Consider the following 14477-nt stretch of genomic DNA (forward strand, 5'->3'; position numbering starts at 1 on the left):
ACATCCGTCACTGTAATTGTAGCTGCTGGCCTGGTTGCCTTAGGCTTGGGATACACACACATAATCACACACACACTTACAGAGACATTGTGCATGCACAAGCACACACATGACCCAGGAACGGCCAACAGCGTATTTGTGATTTTTAACCAATGGTGCGTTGCTCCTTTGCTGTTCCTACATTTCTTTAGCCAATGGCGTGTTTTGTCACAGCTTGCTCGCCTGTGATAACCAATGACCACGATCATGTGAGCTGAGCCATCTCACTTAAATATAATTTGTAATAATTTACTTGCAATTACCTTGCCTGTTATTGTTGCGCTTGTTCTGCCACTGCCTATAGTTTCATTGTGAGGATGCAAATGTTTTCGGGGCTGTAGTGTGTATTAACAAGTACCTCCCTCCCCCTCTTTGCAGTGTTTTACCTTTCATTCCTTTACAGCAGCTCCTAGTCTCCCTCCTCCTCAGTATACTCCCTCTCCATGTTCCCTGTTCTTTTGCATTTACTCTGCTTCCCTATTTTTTGCTTTTTTTTTCAGTATCAGTTCTCCCTTTTTTTTGATTTACCATACACTGTCAGATTGCTCATCAGGTACTTCTGCCTTCCCTTCCTTCGTGTACATTTTCTCCTCACCGTCTCTCCCTGCCTTCATTCCTCCATCGCTCCTTTTCTTTGCTCCCTTCATGCTGCATCTATTTTCTTTCTGCTTTCCTCTCTCTTCCCTCACAAATCCTTCGCTCTTCCCCTCTTTCTGTCTCGCTTCCACCCATGCTGACCCTTCCCGCTTGCTGAGCGCAGTGTTAGTAACAGACACCTTGGCAGACGGATAGATTTTCCAAAAATACTGCAAAGGGTTATCTCACCACATATGCATGAGGATCTGCGGGTATGCGCGCACACACACACACACACACACACACACACACACACACACACACACACACACACACACACACACACACCCTCCCCCTCTCTCTTTCCCTTTTCGTGTGTGTGTACAGAGGTTTACGTACCGGGCATGCTGGCGTGTCAGATATGGTCTTACCCTCTTTCCGCGATAAGCCCTAGCCCTAACTCTGATTCTCTTCTCTCTGGCAGGATCATGACCTCCCCCCAACCCAACTCCACCACTGTGTGAGAGTGTGTTTGTCTATGCAAGTGTGTGCTTGTGTGAGTATATATAATTTAAAAGGGTTTAGCGTAGGATTGGTGGCTGGAAAGCAGGCAGATCAAGGCACTGTGTGTGTGTGTGTGTGTGTGTGTGTTTGGTGTTTCTGGTTATGCATGCACATATGAGTGTTGGGCCTATAGGACCAGTCAGTCCTGCAATCTGCTATTCTGATTATGCAGCATTTCATTAAGAGCAGTAGATGAGTCAGTGAATGAGAGGAAACTGGAGAGAGAGAGAGTGGAAGAAAAGGATAGGAAGCAGAGGGAGAGACACAGATAATCAGAGAAAGAAACAGAAGTCGAAGAGTACGTGTGTTTGTGCGCGCTGTATCCCTCACAGCAGTTGAATATTTGTTCTCTCCCTTCATGTATGCGTCAGTGTCCTGTCATGACTCTGTCTGCTATCTTTTGTCACTTTGTATTTGCTTGTGATGTGCTGTGTGTGTGTGTGTGTGTGTGTGTGTATACATGTGCACGTGCTTGTGTGTGTATCTAAAATCACTCATCTGTTTGTGTGTGTTTGTGGACGTCCTTGTCCTTGTTGCTGTTTCTGAGCACTAGCCTCACTGCCTGACTATGTGACCCTTTCAGATGGTCAACAGTTGAGTAGGTTTGCATTGTTTGAATCCATTACAATAAAGATGTTTTGAATTTAAAAAAGGCCAGCTTGTCTCACTGTGTAAAGATTGCAGTGCATTGTGAGAGTAGCACAGTGATATGGAGATAGGGTAAAGGAATAAGACTACATGTACAAGGAGGGAAGAGTGATTTAATATGGCTTTTGATGTAGTGCTGATGATGCTTTTCATCCTTTTTCTCCCCTTTTTTTCTTTTTTGAATTCTTGTTCTTAATTCATTGAAAGTGTACCATGTAAGTAAAGTCCCATCAGTTTTGCAGAGACTGCATTATTGTTGTTCCTGGCTTGATCCACCATTCTATAACTGACCCTACTTCACAGTGGATAGTTTCTGTGGTAATAGGCGTTTGCTGTTGTTATTTCTGTTATATGGAGGTGTCATGGTAACAGAGATGATAGCTGTTACTAAGGTGTATATATTTGTTTTTATGTGTGGGTTTTCTTTTTGCAAATCGCTCCTCATGTTGTTTTCCCTTATTAGGCAAGATAAAGATTTGTCTTCCCTCTTGCTTTCCCTCTCTGTTTTTCCTCACTCTGAAGTGAAGGGAAGGAAGAGAAAGAGGGGATGTGATTGTGCGAGAGAGAAAGGTAGGGGGAGACACAGAGAAATACGAGAGAAGGAAAGGATGGAGGGATCAGTGGGAAGAAGGGGGATCACATGACTCACTTGAAGGCTAAAAATAAATGTTGGTCATTCTCTCACTCTTGGTGTCTCTAACTCTCTCTCACACACATAAACGGTCTCGAAAATATTCCATCTTTTGAAAGGAGCCGGTTTTTGGTTTCAGTCAATGTTCACCTGTCTAGCTAACCAGTATGCCGGTGCATATAAGGAAGAAAACGCACAAGACTAAGATTGAAATATGTTAGTGTAAAGAACTAAAGGATGAACAAAGGGGAGGAATCTATCTAATTTTCTACCTGCAGTAGCTGACGTTTTAGTATGGGGTCACATACTCCTCTATGTTTACCAACTAATTTCTGTCTTTGTCTTTCTGCTGCTCGGCAGGTACAATACAGTTGGTTTTCAGAGCTTCTTTTTTTTTGGTGGAATACAAACCATCAAGCATCTACCCCGAGCCAAATTACAAACCTCTCCTGTTTTTTTTAATGAAAAGAATCCGATAAAATGATGCAGTTGCTGACTGACTTGTGAGCTTGAAACCATTCCCCCCTTCTCCTTTTCAACCCGCCAGTCAGAGAAATTCCAAAGTAAGTAAATTTCAAAGTAAGCTTACAGTAGTTTCTCTATAGAATGAGGATTTGGTATAATTCAGAAGTAGTATGATAGTACTTTTTGTTTCAAATTGTTAATGACACATCTCGTGGCTTTCGTCATAGAGATTGCCCAATTGTCCAGTGCTTAGTACTCAGGATGACAACTGACCCAACTCCATCCACTGATAAAGGCCATTAGATGTGCCTGAGAGCTCTGGAAGAAATCTAGTCAGTGAACCTTGAGTTAAGAATTTTTGTCAAACTACTATTTTTTTTAAGGGTTGTAAGAATTAATCTTCAAGCTCATTGTTAACTTTGGCGTAATGACACCTGACATACTTGAAATGAACAGCAGTACTCTATAGTTTCTTAAGCCAATTCTATCTTAAGAGACTCACAGACTGAAAACAATGATTACATCCTGAAAGGTTCAACATAGAGATTCAGATAGCTGTCGACAATCTTCCTTTTCTTGTAATTTGCTCTTGATAATTACCTACCTAGCTGTTACCTGCAGTAACTGTATGAAAATGGTGCTAGTTTGTTAATGTAGAGACTTGTCCCTCAGTTGGTCGGTTTGAACGGCACAAAGACAGTCTACTCCATGTATACACCATCAAAATTATACTCGACAAAAACCTAATTTGGCTGATAAATACAGTAGATAGTAACAAAGAGTATCGGGAGGCACACTAACTAGACAGCATACAGTTTTCTTTGTAGCTAAATTGTGATAGCTCTTTAAGTTCCAGCCTAAATCAGCAGTCACCACAGAACATTTCACCTCTTAAAACTTTGTTAATAATGTAAGCTGTAATCAAAATCAAAACCACTTTTTTAAAACGTCAGGATGTCAATATAAAAACAATTGATCATTCAGCCCTGAAGGAACCAGTATGACTAACTGGGTAATAGACTCTGTAGAAAGCAAGGGAGTTCTTAATTACAGAGTACTGCATCTCCTTCTGTTCACACTCACTTTTTTCTTCTCTGCCTCTGTCCTTCCCCACCCCCTGACAACTCTCATCCCTGTCCTCTCTACTCTTCTTCCTTCCTCACACATTCCCTGGCAGCCTCTAGCAGATCTAAAACCACAGTCTCCGTCTGTCCATTTCGTGGTAGAAATCTTAATTCTGGCCTCCCTCCTCAAGTGCTCAGAATTCATGAAGTTGCAGTCTTAATTTAACTTGTTCAACTACTGTATTAACCAAAAACATCTGTGATAGATAACAAATTGATAGAGGCGACAGTTAATAATGACATCAAAAATTAATTAGAAAAACATCTGCCTACTTGTTGAAATGTACATGTCTGTCTATGTATGTGGCTCGTATTATTTTTCCAGCAGAACTATATCAAAACTGGAGTATGAACACATAGAAAGCATAGACTATATGTGATAGAAAAGCATTAGAGTGAAGTCCTTTGTCAAGACCCCTTGGCGTTAGGACTGGGTATCGGTTCGCGATACCTTTATGGTATCGACCGAAATAGCCCAGTACCAAGAAGTATCAAAACTCCAGAAAAAACGAGTAGCCGATGCATTTGATCCTTTTTGTAACCAGATTGGGGAAAATGACTATTTGTATGGTTTTGCTCACAGCCACCCTCAATTGAGAGTCAAATATAATGGATTTGACTCTATCCAGACAATAATTAACTCTGCTGTTACTCATATTACTCTAACACCAAAAATGTAACTCTTCTCAATTTGCTGTGTAGCATGTAGAAAATGTAAAATCTTCCTTTTAAGTATTAAGAACAACAATGGGGAGTTCTTCAGTATTCTTCAGTAGTAGCCTAATGTTTATACTGTTTGAAAGTTTGCACACTTTAATGTGCATATAATTAGATAGATAGTGATATTAAGCAATGTATTTGTCTTCCTTACTGATAAAACTTTGCTGGCTGCCATGCCAGCTCTTAAGCTGTTTTTTCTTGTAGTTTCTCTACAAGGAACATTTCCAGACAGCCCCCTTGCTTTTATTACTGTTTTTTAATTAGCAGAAATGTCAATGCTCTTCACTACACAGAATTCACTGTACAGTAGAGCTTCATTGCTGCTTTTAAATATGTAGCTTTTTGTGTCAATATATGTGTTTTAAAATGTGGATTTGTGTCTGTACGTTTCTGTTGTTAAGTCTCTGCTTGCCAGGATGTCTCCAGACCACCACCCTCAGATTAAGCTACTTTTACATGTTGGTCTAATGTGTGTGCGGCTGCATTACGCTGGATAAGATAAAGGCAGACATTACCGTACATTATGAGACTCCCAGCAATACTCCGGGGGACAGCTTTATCTCTGACACCAGCCACCTTTTGTTTCTCCTCAGAAGAGAAAGCCAGGGAGTTATCAGTCTCATAATTCTTACTCTATTTGGAACCAGCGGAGGGTGACGATGTCTCAACGTCCTGGATGGTTTCATTAGACCCCCGGGTTCTGCAGGAACCGCATGGAGGAAGCCTACTTAGCTGCTGTGCCACAGAGGATGTTACATTCACCCCACTACATCTTTTTAATTAAAACTTCTTAATTAAATTGGAGCAGAACAATTCCAGCACTCTGTGGTGTGTGGTGGTTCGATTTGTATGCGTATTAGGGTTAGGACTTCAACTAACGTTTATTTTCATTATCGATTAAATTATTGATTGTTTAAATGGATTAATCAAATTATGCCCATCACAAGTTCCCAGAGGATGTTTTCAAACTGCTCATTTTGTCTGACTAACAGTCAAAACAGTCAAAGGTATCAAGTTTACAATGATACACCCAACAAAACTTTGGTATTTTCCTGTGATAAATGATTTTCGGTTATTCATTGATTATCAGAATTTTCAAGATTACTATACTTTATATATGCACCAGGATCTCACCCTTTCTCCTAGAAATTACTGTTACTTGTAAATTGTTTTTCAAATTACATTGTGGAGTCGAACGTAATTGCTGCCTGGATTATGTTCAGAGGCAATCTGTATTTGAGTGGAGGAAGTACTACGTTTACTGTATGTAGGTTAATGCACAGAAGTTGCAGGTAGGCGGTGAGCTGGGGATATGGTTGATACAAGAGGCCAGAAATCAGATGACCTGTTTAACTTGGTCAATCAGACTGAAGATACAAATAGGGGCAGGATGTTTTAAAGTGTACAGTTCAGTCCATCTAGAGCCACACATCCTGGCCCCTTTGTCTGTCTCTTCTGTTTTTTTGTGCATATTTGACTACCTTTCTCCATCTGGTGTTTGTTTGGTCTCTATTTTTGTCGCTGTCTCTTGCTTGTTCTTCCTCTTGCTTTCTATGTCTGCCTATGTCTTCTCTGTCTGTCCCTAAGTCTGGCAGTATTCTACTTACAGGACGTCAAACTACAAAAGGCAAATAAAACGCACACATACACACAGAGCAGCACTGTGCTGCAGTGCGGCTGCAGACGCAACACGTCAGAAACTGACTGAAAGAGATACAAGCAACAGTAGAGAGAGACAGAGAGGGGAAATACAGGTGAGGGTTTAGTCAGCTCGGGTTTAAAAATTTGGTTTGGTTTGTCTGGTGATGGTATTAACTTGCAGAGTTTAGACAGTTTGTCAGCAACTTTTCAGTACAACACTCTTGAAGTGTAAGCAAACAGGTCCTGGAACATTATTATTATATAAATAATACTACACTAGCTAACAGCAATCTGTGATTTAGGTTTTTACATATACTGATCAATAGAAAGGGTTGCAGCAGGAAAAGACAGGATGGAAGGATGATTCCAAGCAGATAACACAAAAGCAAACAATGAAATGTATTAAGTGAGAGGAAATATTGATGTGAATCGCCAGGTACATGTCTTCCATTGTGGCATATGCATCTAAGTCCACACTCTAAATAACTTTCATGGTAACTTATTTTGCAATAAAGACCACTCCCCTGTAGGACTACATTGCCCTCTCAATATTCTTTAGTAACAGTCATAGTTACTAAGTCATAGTAATACTCATAGTTTTACAATATGCAAATGTCCTATTTTATCTTAGGTAATTCTTATATGTGTGTTGCTATCAAGTTTTGTAACTCGGTTATCATGAAGTTGTAGAGCTCCATATCCAAGTCACAGGGACAATAGGATCGTATAGGAAGCTCCACTTACGTCAGGCTTGCTGTCAACTCACCAACATAGACATAAATGACAACTGGACTGTCCTAAATATGGTACGAAGTGTGAAATCCTATTCTGGGCAGGACAGAGGCAATGCTGACACCAAGAAATAGGATGTTTTAGACAAGATGGTTTATGACGTGACAAATGCAAGAGGTCAATGTCCTACAGACAGCAAAAGAGCTGACAGAAGTAGAGCACACCAGTGTCTCTGCACCACTCTGTTTAGTCTACATTTAAGTAGGCTCCAATGAAAAATGTGTGTACATCCTCTAAAATATTAAGATTTTTTTGCCTTTTAAATGTGCTGCATCTATAATATAGCAATATATCATTTCCACAGACACATTTGAGACATTTTTGTGATTACCATAAACAGACAAGCCTGCCACTTAAAGCCTCTTGTGACTACTGCTTAAAGTTAGATTTCACAACAGATCTGTTGGCAGAAAGAAACAGTGTGATATACAACTTCCGACACATTTTACTTAATCAAAAGCAACTCAGTGCATTGCAGATTAAGTCTTAATCACCCACCTTACTTTGTACAAACAGTCATTCACTGCTACATGTAGTAAAATACTTCCAGACACGCTTCGATCAGGCCAAAAAGGTCCAGGCAGTCCTAAATGATAACAGTCGACTCTAGCTTCACATTTGTCTGCACAATTACATTGGCTTCACTTTATGTAGAAATGTTGCTGTCAGTTCTAACCACGTAAGCAAAAAGCCGCCAGTGGCAGTAGGGCTCAAGCTTGCACACACAGTTACATACCGTAAAGCATTTTTGTCAGCCAGTCACAACTCGTTGTTGTCAGTCTGAGACTTTTTGAGAGTCAGGCAGATTTCAAAGTCGACCTCAGCAGGAGTTGGTTTAGGTGAAGAAATGTGATTTTCTAGCCCATTAAAATAATAAAAATGCTAACATACAATCAAACCTCTACTCACACCTATGGGCACTTTTGTGCTCCAATCTATTTGACTTTTATAACTTTGAGTCTTTAAAAACATAAAGGAAATCTTGAAGAAAAACTACATGAGCACGGGCACTCCACATACAAAGGACCAGGACAAACCCAGTACCCTTTTTGTTGTGAAGCAATAGTACTTAAAGCTGAGCAGACCTCAAAACAAAAACATTAAAACATTCACAAAGTTAGTGACATGCTGTCAACTATTTTAGCTTTTTGTTTTATTTTACATTGAAGAAAATAATACATTTCACAGTTTTCTAGAGCCTCCTGTCTTCCAAAACAATGGCATCATCTTTGCTGGAGCTCAAATGTCATCTCAAATACATCTTGCAGCTGCATAGAGACAATGAAAAGTTATTATTTTAATGGCACGCATGAGCAACTGTCTAAACAAAAGCATCTAATGCAGACAAACAGTGGGGATTGGTTGTAGTGTAGTGATTGTAGTGCACTGCATGTTCTTTTTTTTTATGCTTCTACAGTACATACACATTTCAGCATTTAACTGTTGCAATCCATGATCTGTAAAGTTCCTTTTTCTGCTTTCCGTCCTAATGCATGTACACAGTGTGCTCTCTGTGAGTAATGGTTTAAATGGTTTGATGTTCCAGAGGAGATGTGTTCAAATGACATGTCGTCTTTTTGAAAGTGGGTAGTAATTATTTGTGGTTTCCTGTCTGTAGTCCTGTAGAGTTTGATAGTTGTGTGTGAACTCTCGATGTCGGCCATTTGCATGCAAGGCTGGTTCCACTGCAGAGGAGAGGCCCGACGCTCTGATTGGTGCAGGAGTTGCTAGACAACAGATGTCCAGTCGGCTGGGAGGTGGACTACCTGTGGAGGAGGGAGAGAGTAGAGAGTGAGAGAGAAAGAAAAGTGGAGGTGTAAAATGACGGAGAGGGAGAGTGACGCTGTTATGGCAGATATTCACAGTATACAAATAGGTACAGTACAGTGGAAAACAGCCAACCTGACATGACTACCTTTGTATGTACCTTTTTAAAAGCAGTGTTTTCAGTGGTGTTTTAATTGCTTTATAGAGAAACAATTTTCTCAAAGTATTATTTTATTGTCCTGCTGCAGGCCTAAAACAGCAAAATTGGTAACTAGTAGTATACAAACATTTTATTTAAACTCACAAATATTCTGCTACAGATAAAAGCAACATATCAAAGCAACACATGAAGTTGTTTATTTATTTAGGATTATTTTATTGAAATGTGCTAATTGGTGCTATTAATTTTGCCAGTGACTGATATATGGTATTAGCAACAGAAAATCATTGATGATGATGTTCATGATATGTTAAACAAAGGAACTATCTTCCAGGAAATGCTCTAAATTGCATCCTGTCAAATTCATCTTTACATTGTGTACTGTCTTGAGTTTAGCCTTTTTATCAGTCTGTCCAGTGTTAAATCATCTTTGACTGGTGCACAGCTCCACATAATTCAAATGATTATATTTGAATAAGACCACATAAACTTTTATTTTATGGACCACAAGTAGTTTGCAATAAAGTGGAACCTTAAACTAACTGAATACTCAGCAGAATAACAATAAAAAAAACAACTTCCAACAAGTTTAACTTCATCAAAAAATATTAAGAAACAAGGGGGAAAAGGAAGCAACTCAGTGTATTGGTGATTAACTCTTAATCAAATCAAGTGGCACCTTAAACCAATGAAGACTCAGTCATTCCCACTGGTTTAAATTTTTTTAATGGTGATCAGCTTGTGTGTTTGGGAGCTATGACATTCAAAACCAACGGTTGGCTGAAAAACATAGCATTCATAATATTACAGCTGAATAAGAAAGTTACATTTCCTGCTTTATATAAATGTACAAGAATGCTCCGTTCTTGAAGACTGAAATACTTTTCAAACTTTCAAATACATTGTCAAAATATAATAATCACACATGGTATCTGATTGTTGTGAGTCGGTGTCTCTATGAAAGATTATGTATGAATTAGGTAAACTATTATTTATACAATTTATAAAACAGTATGTGTGAAATGGAAAAAATCTGTAGTCTTTCCTCACCAGCACATGCAGCACAACCACTGCAACAAAGTTACAGCATACAATCTGACATTAGTCTTAAAAAAGATTGATGTATATTGTATAACCAAAAACAAACATCTGAGTGACACAACGTGCTAGATTAAGAAAAGATGGGGTATCTTTTACCTTAGCAAAGGAAACACAGAGTTTGTGTTTTAGACTGAGAAGGAGGCTAAGAGATTATGTCATCCAGTAACATTGTAAGACTGAGGCAGAAATGGAGAGATTAGTGACCTTGCTCAGAGGGGCCTGCTAATTTGTGAAATAATGGCAGAGCTGCCCTTGTTTCTGGCTCTGCCTGTCAGAATGCTTGTCTGTCTCTCTGCTGTTGTTTTTGTCTCTAAGGTTGGCAGTATACTTCAAACTAAATCAAAATTGGCGTATCAAACAAAAGAACCACACATTGGGGTCGGTTTGCTGCATTGTGTGCAGGCCTCTTGTCAGAAGTTTTCACACCGTTTTCTTTCACAAACCCTGTAGCTTGTTTACACTGTCACGCGATTGATTGCACCCTCCTTGGCACCTTGGGAAATTCCAGTTTATCTGCTGCTATGCTGCTTTTTTTTTTCATTCATTCATAGCATTGTGTCATTACTTGTCTGGGCCTGAATCAGCGCTCCACCCGTATTAGCACTGAGTTAGTAAGTTCATCATTTTGTGGCTGATTATTGCCTAGTTAATTTGATGAGTTGCGTTTTATACATGGATGGAGTGATGGGAAAGATTTTTATTGAAATGGTTCACTTGTTTTGGAAGGTCATCAAACTGACTGACACACATCTACCTCTTCATCCATGGTTTAGGGAGCAAACATACTATCTCTTTTTCAGTAACCAACTCTACCAGGGCAGGTTTTAAATCAACCTGTTCCTCCTGTAATTTCTTTTAGCTTTAACTGTAGTGCATCCACAGCTCACCCTGAATTTGCTTTGCATGTCATTGTTGGGATTTCATTCTGGCTTCATCTTTTTCACTGCGACTGATAAACTCCACCCTCTGGTGTGGATGAACAGTCTTTCAGTCCCAGTGAATATACTGTACTGGCTTTTTTACCGAGCATTTGAGAGCACGCCAAGTTCCATTTTGTATAATTAAGTATACCGCAGCCCTAACTTTGACTGTGTGTCTGCCTGTCGCTTCCTATAGATGCACTACACCACCACAAACTAACAGAAACCTGTACCTATAATGGGAACAAACTCCCTGGTGTTCTTTGTCGGTCTTGCCTCTGAGTCCACAGTTTCCATAGCATCAAGAAGAGCAGAGGAAGGAGACACGAATGAGAGTGAAAAATAGGCGTCCTATTTTATTTGGAAGAAAGTTTAACCTGCTGCTCCTCTTTCTCTCTCTCTCTCTATCTTGCTCTTGTGCATGTGTGTCTCGAGGTAAAGCTGAAATGGGTCACCTCAACACCATACTGAATCACTCATTATAACGACTGTTGCTCTGTCTCAGTTGTTCCGAATCAGAGTCACTGGACCTTGGTTTCTACTGACAGGGAGATTTGAGAGTCACCTCTTGTTTCACGTCAAGGCAGATAAAATCAGTCTGCTCTTATAGAGGGGAGATGTGAAATTCTCTCTGAGGGCTGCCATGTGACCAGCCAGTCTGTGGTCACATGGAAGTACACTAACCCTAATACCTGTCTCCCTGAAGACTGTCAGCTCATGAAATTTCATAGTTGTATTTGTGATTAAGTACTTAACAGCTGATTTGGAGTCTTCTCGATAGTAAAGTAAGCCTATTATACAGTATTTAAGTTAAATGTTGACTGTTACAAAAATGTATTAATACTTTGATATTTGTTTTATCCATTACTGCCCGACGCTTGTGTTAGTTAGCAGGAAGAAAAACATAATGATCTAATGCTTTGTAAAATTAAAAATAAAATTTGTATCCTTGCAATTTTATTTTGCTCTGAGGGCAGCAAAAGGAACCTGCAATCACATTACAGGCGCTCATATTAAGCCCAACCCCAGAGGTCAATATGAATTGTGGCTGCTCACTCTGTTTGTTGCCTGTGTGTTTATGGCATATCACCAAGCACATATCAGTTCACATTATTTTCGTCCAGCAGTTCAGTTCTGATAAGGAAAAGAGCAGGCTAACACAAAGCCAATACACACACACACACACACACACACACACACACACACACACACACACACACACACACGTGTGGATGTCAAGTACACAAACACACACTGATGCTGACAATGATGCCCAAACACTGCACTGTGTCCTCTACTAAGTCAAAACTAACTTGCAGCCAACTTCATGTTAGATGTTGTTCTGAGAGCCAATCATGGCAGGGAATAATAAAGAGCATTAAAAATAACCTGACTCTGTTTCACTCTGTGTTTGCGTCTCCTCTGTTTTTCTTTTAGATCATCAAAAGCTGGAGAGAGAGGCGAGGATTTGTCGTTTACTGAAGCACCCCAACATCGGTGAGCTGCGAGTCCTCGATCTGAAAATATGCACACACAACAACACATGCTGATACAAGCGAAACACACATATTTTGTTCTGGTCTCTGGTGAATCCTGCTATGGCTATTCATCTTCTTTCTAGACACGGTTATGAGGGTGAGAGCGAGAGAGAAACTGTGTGTGTGTGTGTGTGTGTGTGTGTGTGTGTGTGTATAGGGGTATCTAATGATGATGTATCTGTGTGCTCTCCCAGCTAAGTCATAAGAAAGACACAGAAGCTGTATACGGTCTCTCTTAACCACTGACCCTTTACTCTCTTTCCTCCTCATTATACCTCTAATAGAACCTGTCTCTCCTCTTTTGTCATCAGCTCAGACTCTTTCTTTTGTTCGCTGTCATTATTTCAGATTTCTTTAATCAGATCTGCACCACAGCTGTCATTCCAGTTAGTTTTCCAACAAAACTCTGCTCTTTTAAAGTTTGAGAATAACTATAATTGAATACTTTTATTCCCAGACTTTGAAATCTTCCAAAAACATGTTGTAGGAATAAAAAGACAATATATGACATATTGGAGGTACTACAAAGAAATTATATGGGACAATTCTTTAGTACAGTAGCAGTTTCAGCACAGCAGCAAAGATCAAGGACCAAAGTGGAAGCACGTCAGAAAGTCTATTTTCTCATATTAAATATTTAAACGTTTGAATGGATTTAAAGAAAAGCATAAGCTCTCTGCTTTTAAGCCCAAAACAAAGTCAGAGTTTAACAATCAGCATTGACATGTTTGATCATATTTTTAGGCCACACATAGGATTTGATATAATATTTCTATGTTTCCTTATTCAAGTTGAGCTCCCAGATGTCAAAACAATGATGTACAAATCAACGGCCATTTGCCTAAATATCTAAATACTAGTTCTTTTAGTCGTAGTTGTTCTCAAAGGTTTAACCTAATCAAAAAAAGCTACTTTATTTACATGTAGTGCTTCACACTGCTCCTTTGCATATTACCACTGTATTTCCGACACACCTGACAACTCACAAGCTAACTCTGAGGCACAGCAGCACAAAAGAAAACATAAATAATGAGTATTGACAGTGTACGTCTTGAGATATTGACTGCTTTCTGTTTCATTTGACTTTTTCTGTCTCTTTTCCTTTTCTGTCCCTTGTTTTGTGTTTTTGTTAAATCTCCTCTACAGTACGACTCCATGACAGCATATCAGAAGAGGGTTTCCACTATCTGGTGTTTGATCTGTGAGTAACAGACTCTCACACACACATTCTCTGTCATTGTAACCACCCTACCAATTTCACATGTTTTGTCATTCCTTTCTAACTTATAATAACTTATAATATTTTCACAACTTAACACAGGGTATAGAAATGTCTTCTTATTGTTATGAAGCTGGGTTGGGTTGCAGTGGCTTTTTGTAAGTCCATTACAAAGTTTGTGTGTAAAGTCCTTCCCAAGTTCTTAATACCTACTAGCTACTTCAAACTGTAGACTGTATAAAACAAACTAGTAATTTCTAATCAAGGTTGCAACATATGATTTAGGATTGTCTTAGCTAATAAAGACTTTACTAATGTGTTTATCAGTTGCTAGGAAACATCTGTAACGTTGTCCAATCAGAAGCAACCAGGAAGCCAATATTGCATCACACGCTTTAACATAACAACCAAAAATAACAGTTTTAGGGGGCTAAGTTATGTGTTAAACTTAACTGACAGTCCTTTATAAGTAATTAATAAGTAATTTTTGTTTACATATATATCATGTACATGAACAATATGTGTGTTTAAGAGCTAACTTCTAGTATTTATAGACTTTGGAGTAACTTACT

The 14477-nt window shown here is 39.2% G+C and overlaps 1 protein-coding gene across 1 annotated transcript in view; it reads left to right on the forward strand.

The window, feature by feature from the left end:
* camk2d2 (calcium/calmodulin-dependent protein kinase (CaM kinase) II delta 2) overlaps positions 1-14477 on the forward strand; it is a 37053-nt gene that overhangs the window by 3581 nt on the left and 18995 nt on the right. Inside the window, exons 3-4 of the mRNA XM_046047377.1 lie at positions 12586-12645; positions 13833-13887. Of these exons, the coding sequence (XP_045903333.1) occupies positions 12586-12645; positions 13833-13887 (115 nt within the window). The remainder of the gene's footprint in view (positions 1-12585; positions 12646-13832; positions 13888-14477) is intronic.

This window comes from Micropterus dolomieu, linkage group LG04, assembly GCF_021292245.1.
Source record: "Micropterus dolomieu isolate WLL.071019.BEF.003 ecotype Adirondacks linkage group LG04, ASM2129224v1, whole genome shotgun sequence".
Classification (NCBI taxonomy): Eukaryota; Metazoa; Chordata; class Actinopteri; order Centrarchiformes; family Centrarchidae; genus Micropterus; species Micropterus dolomieu.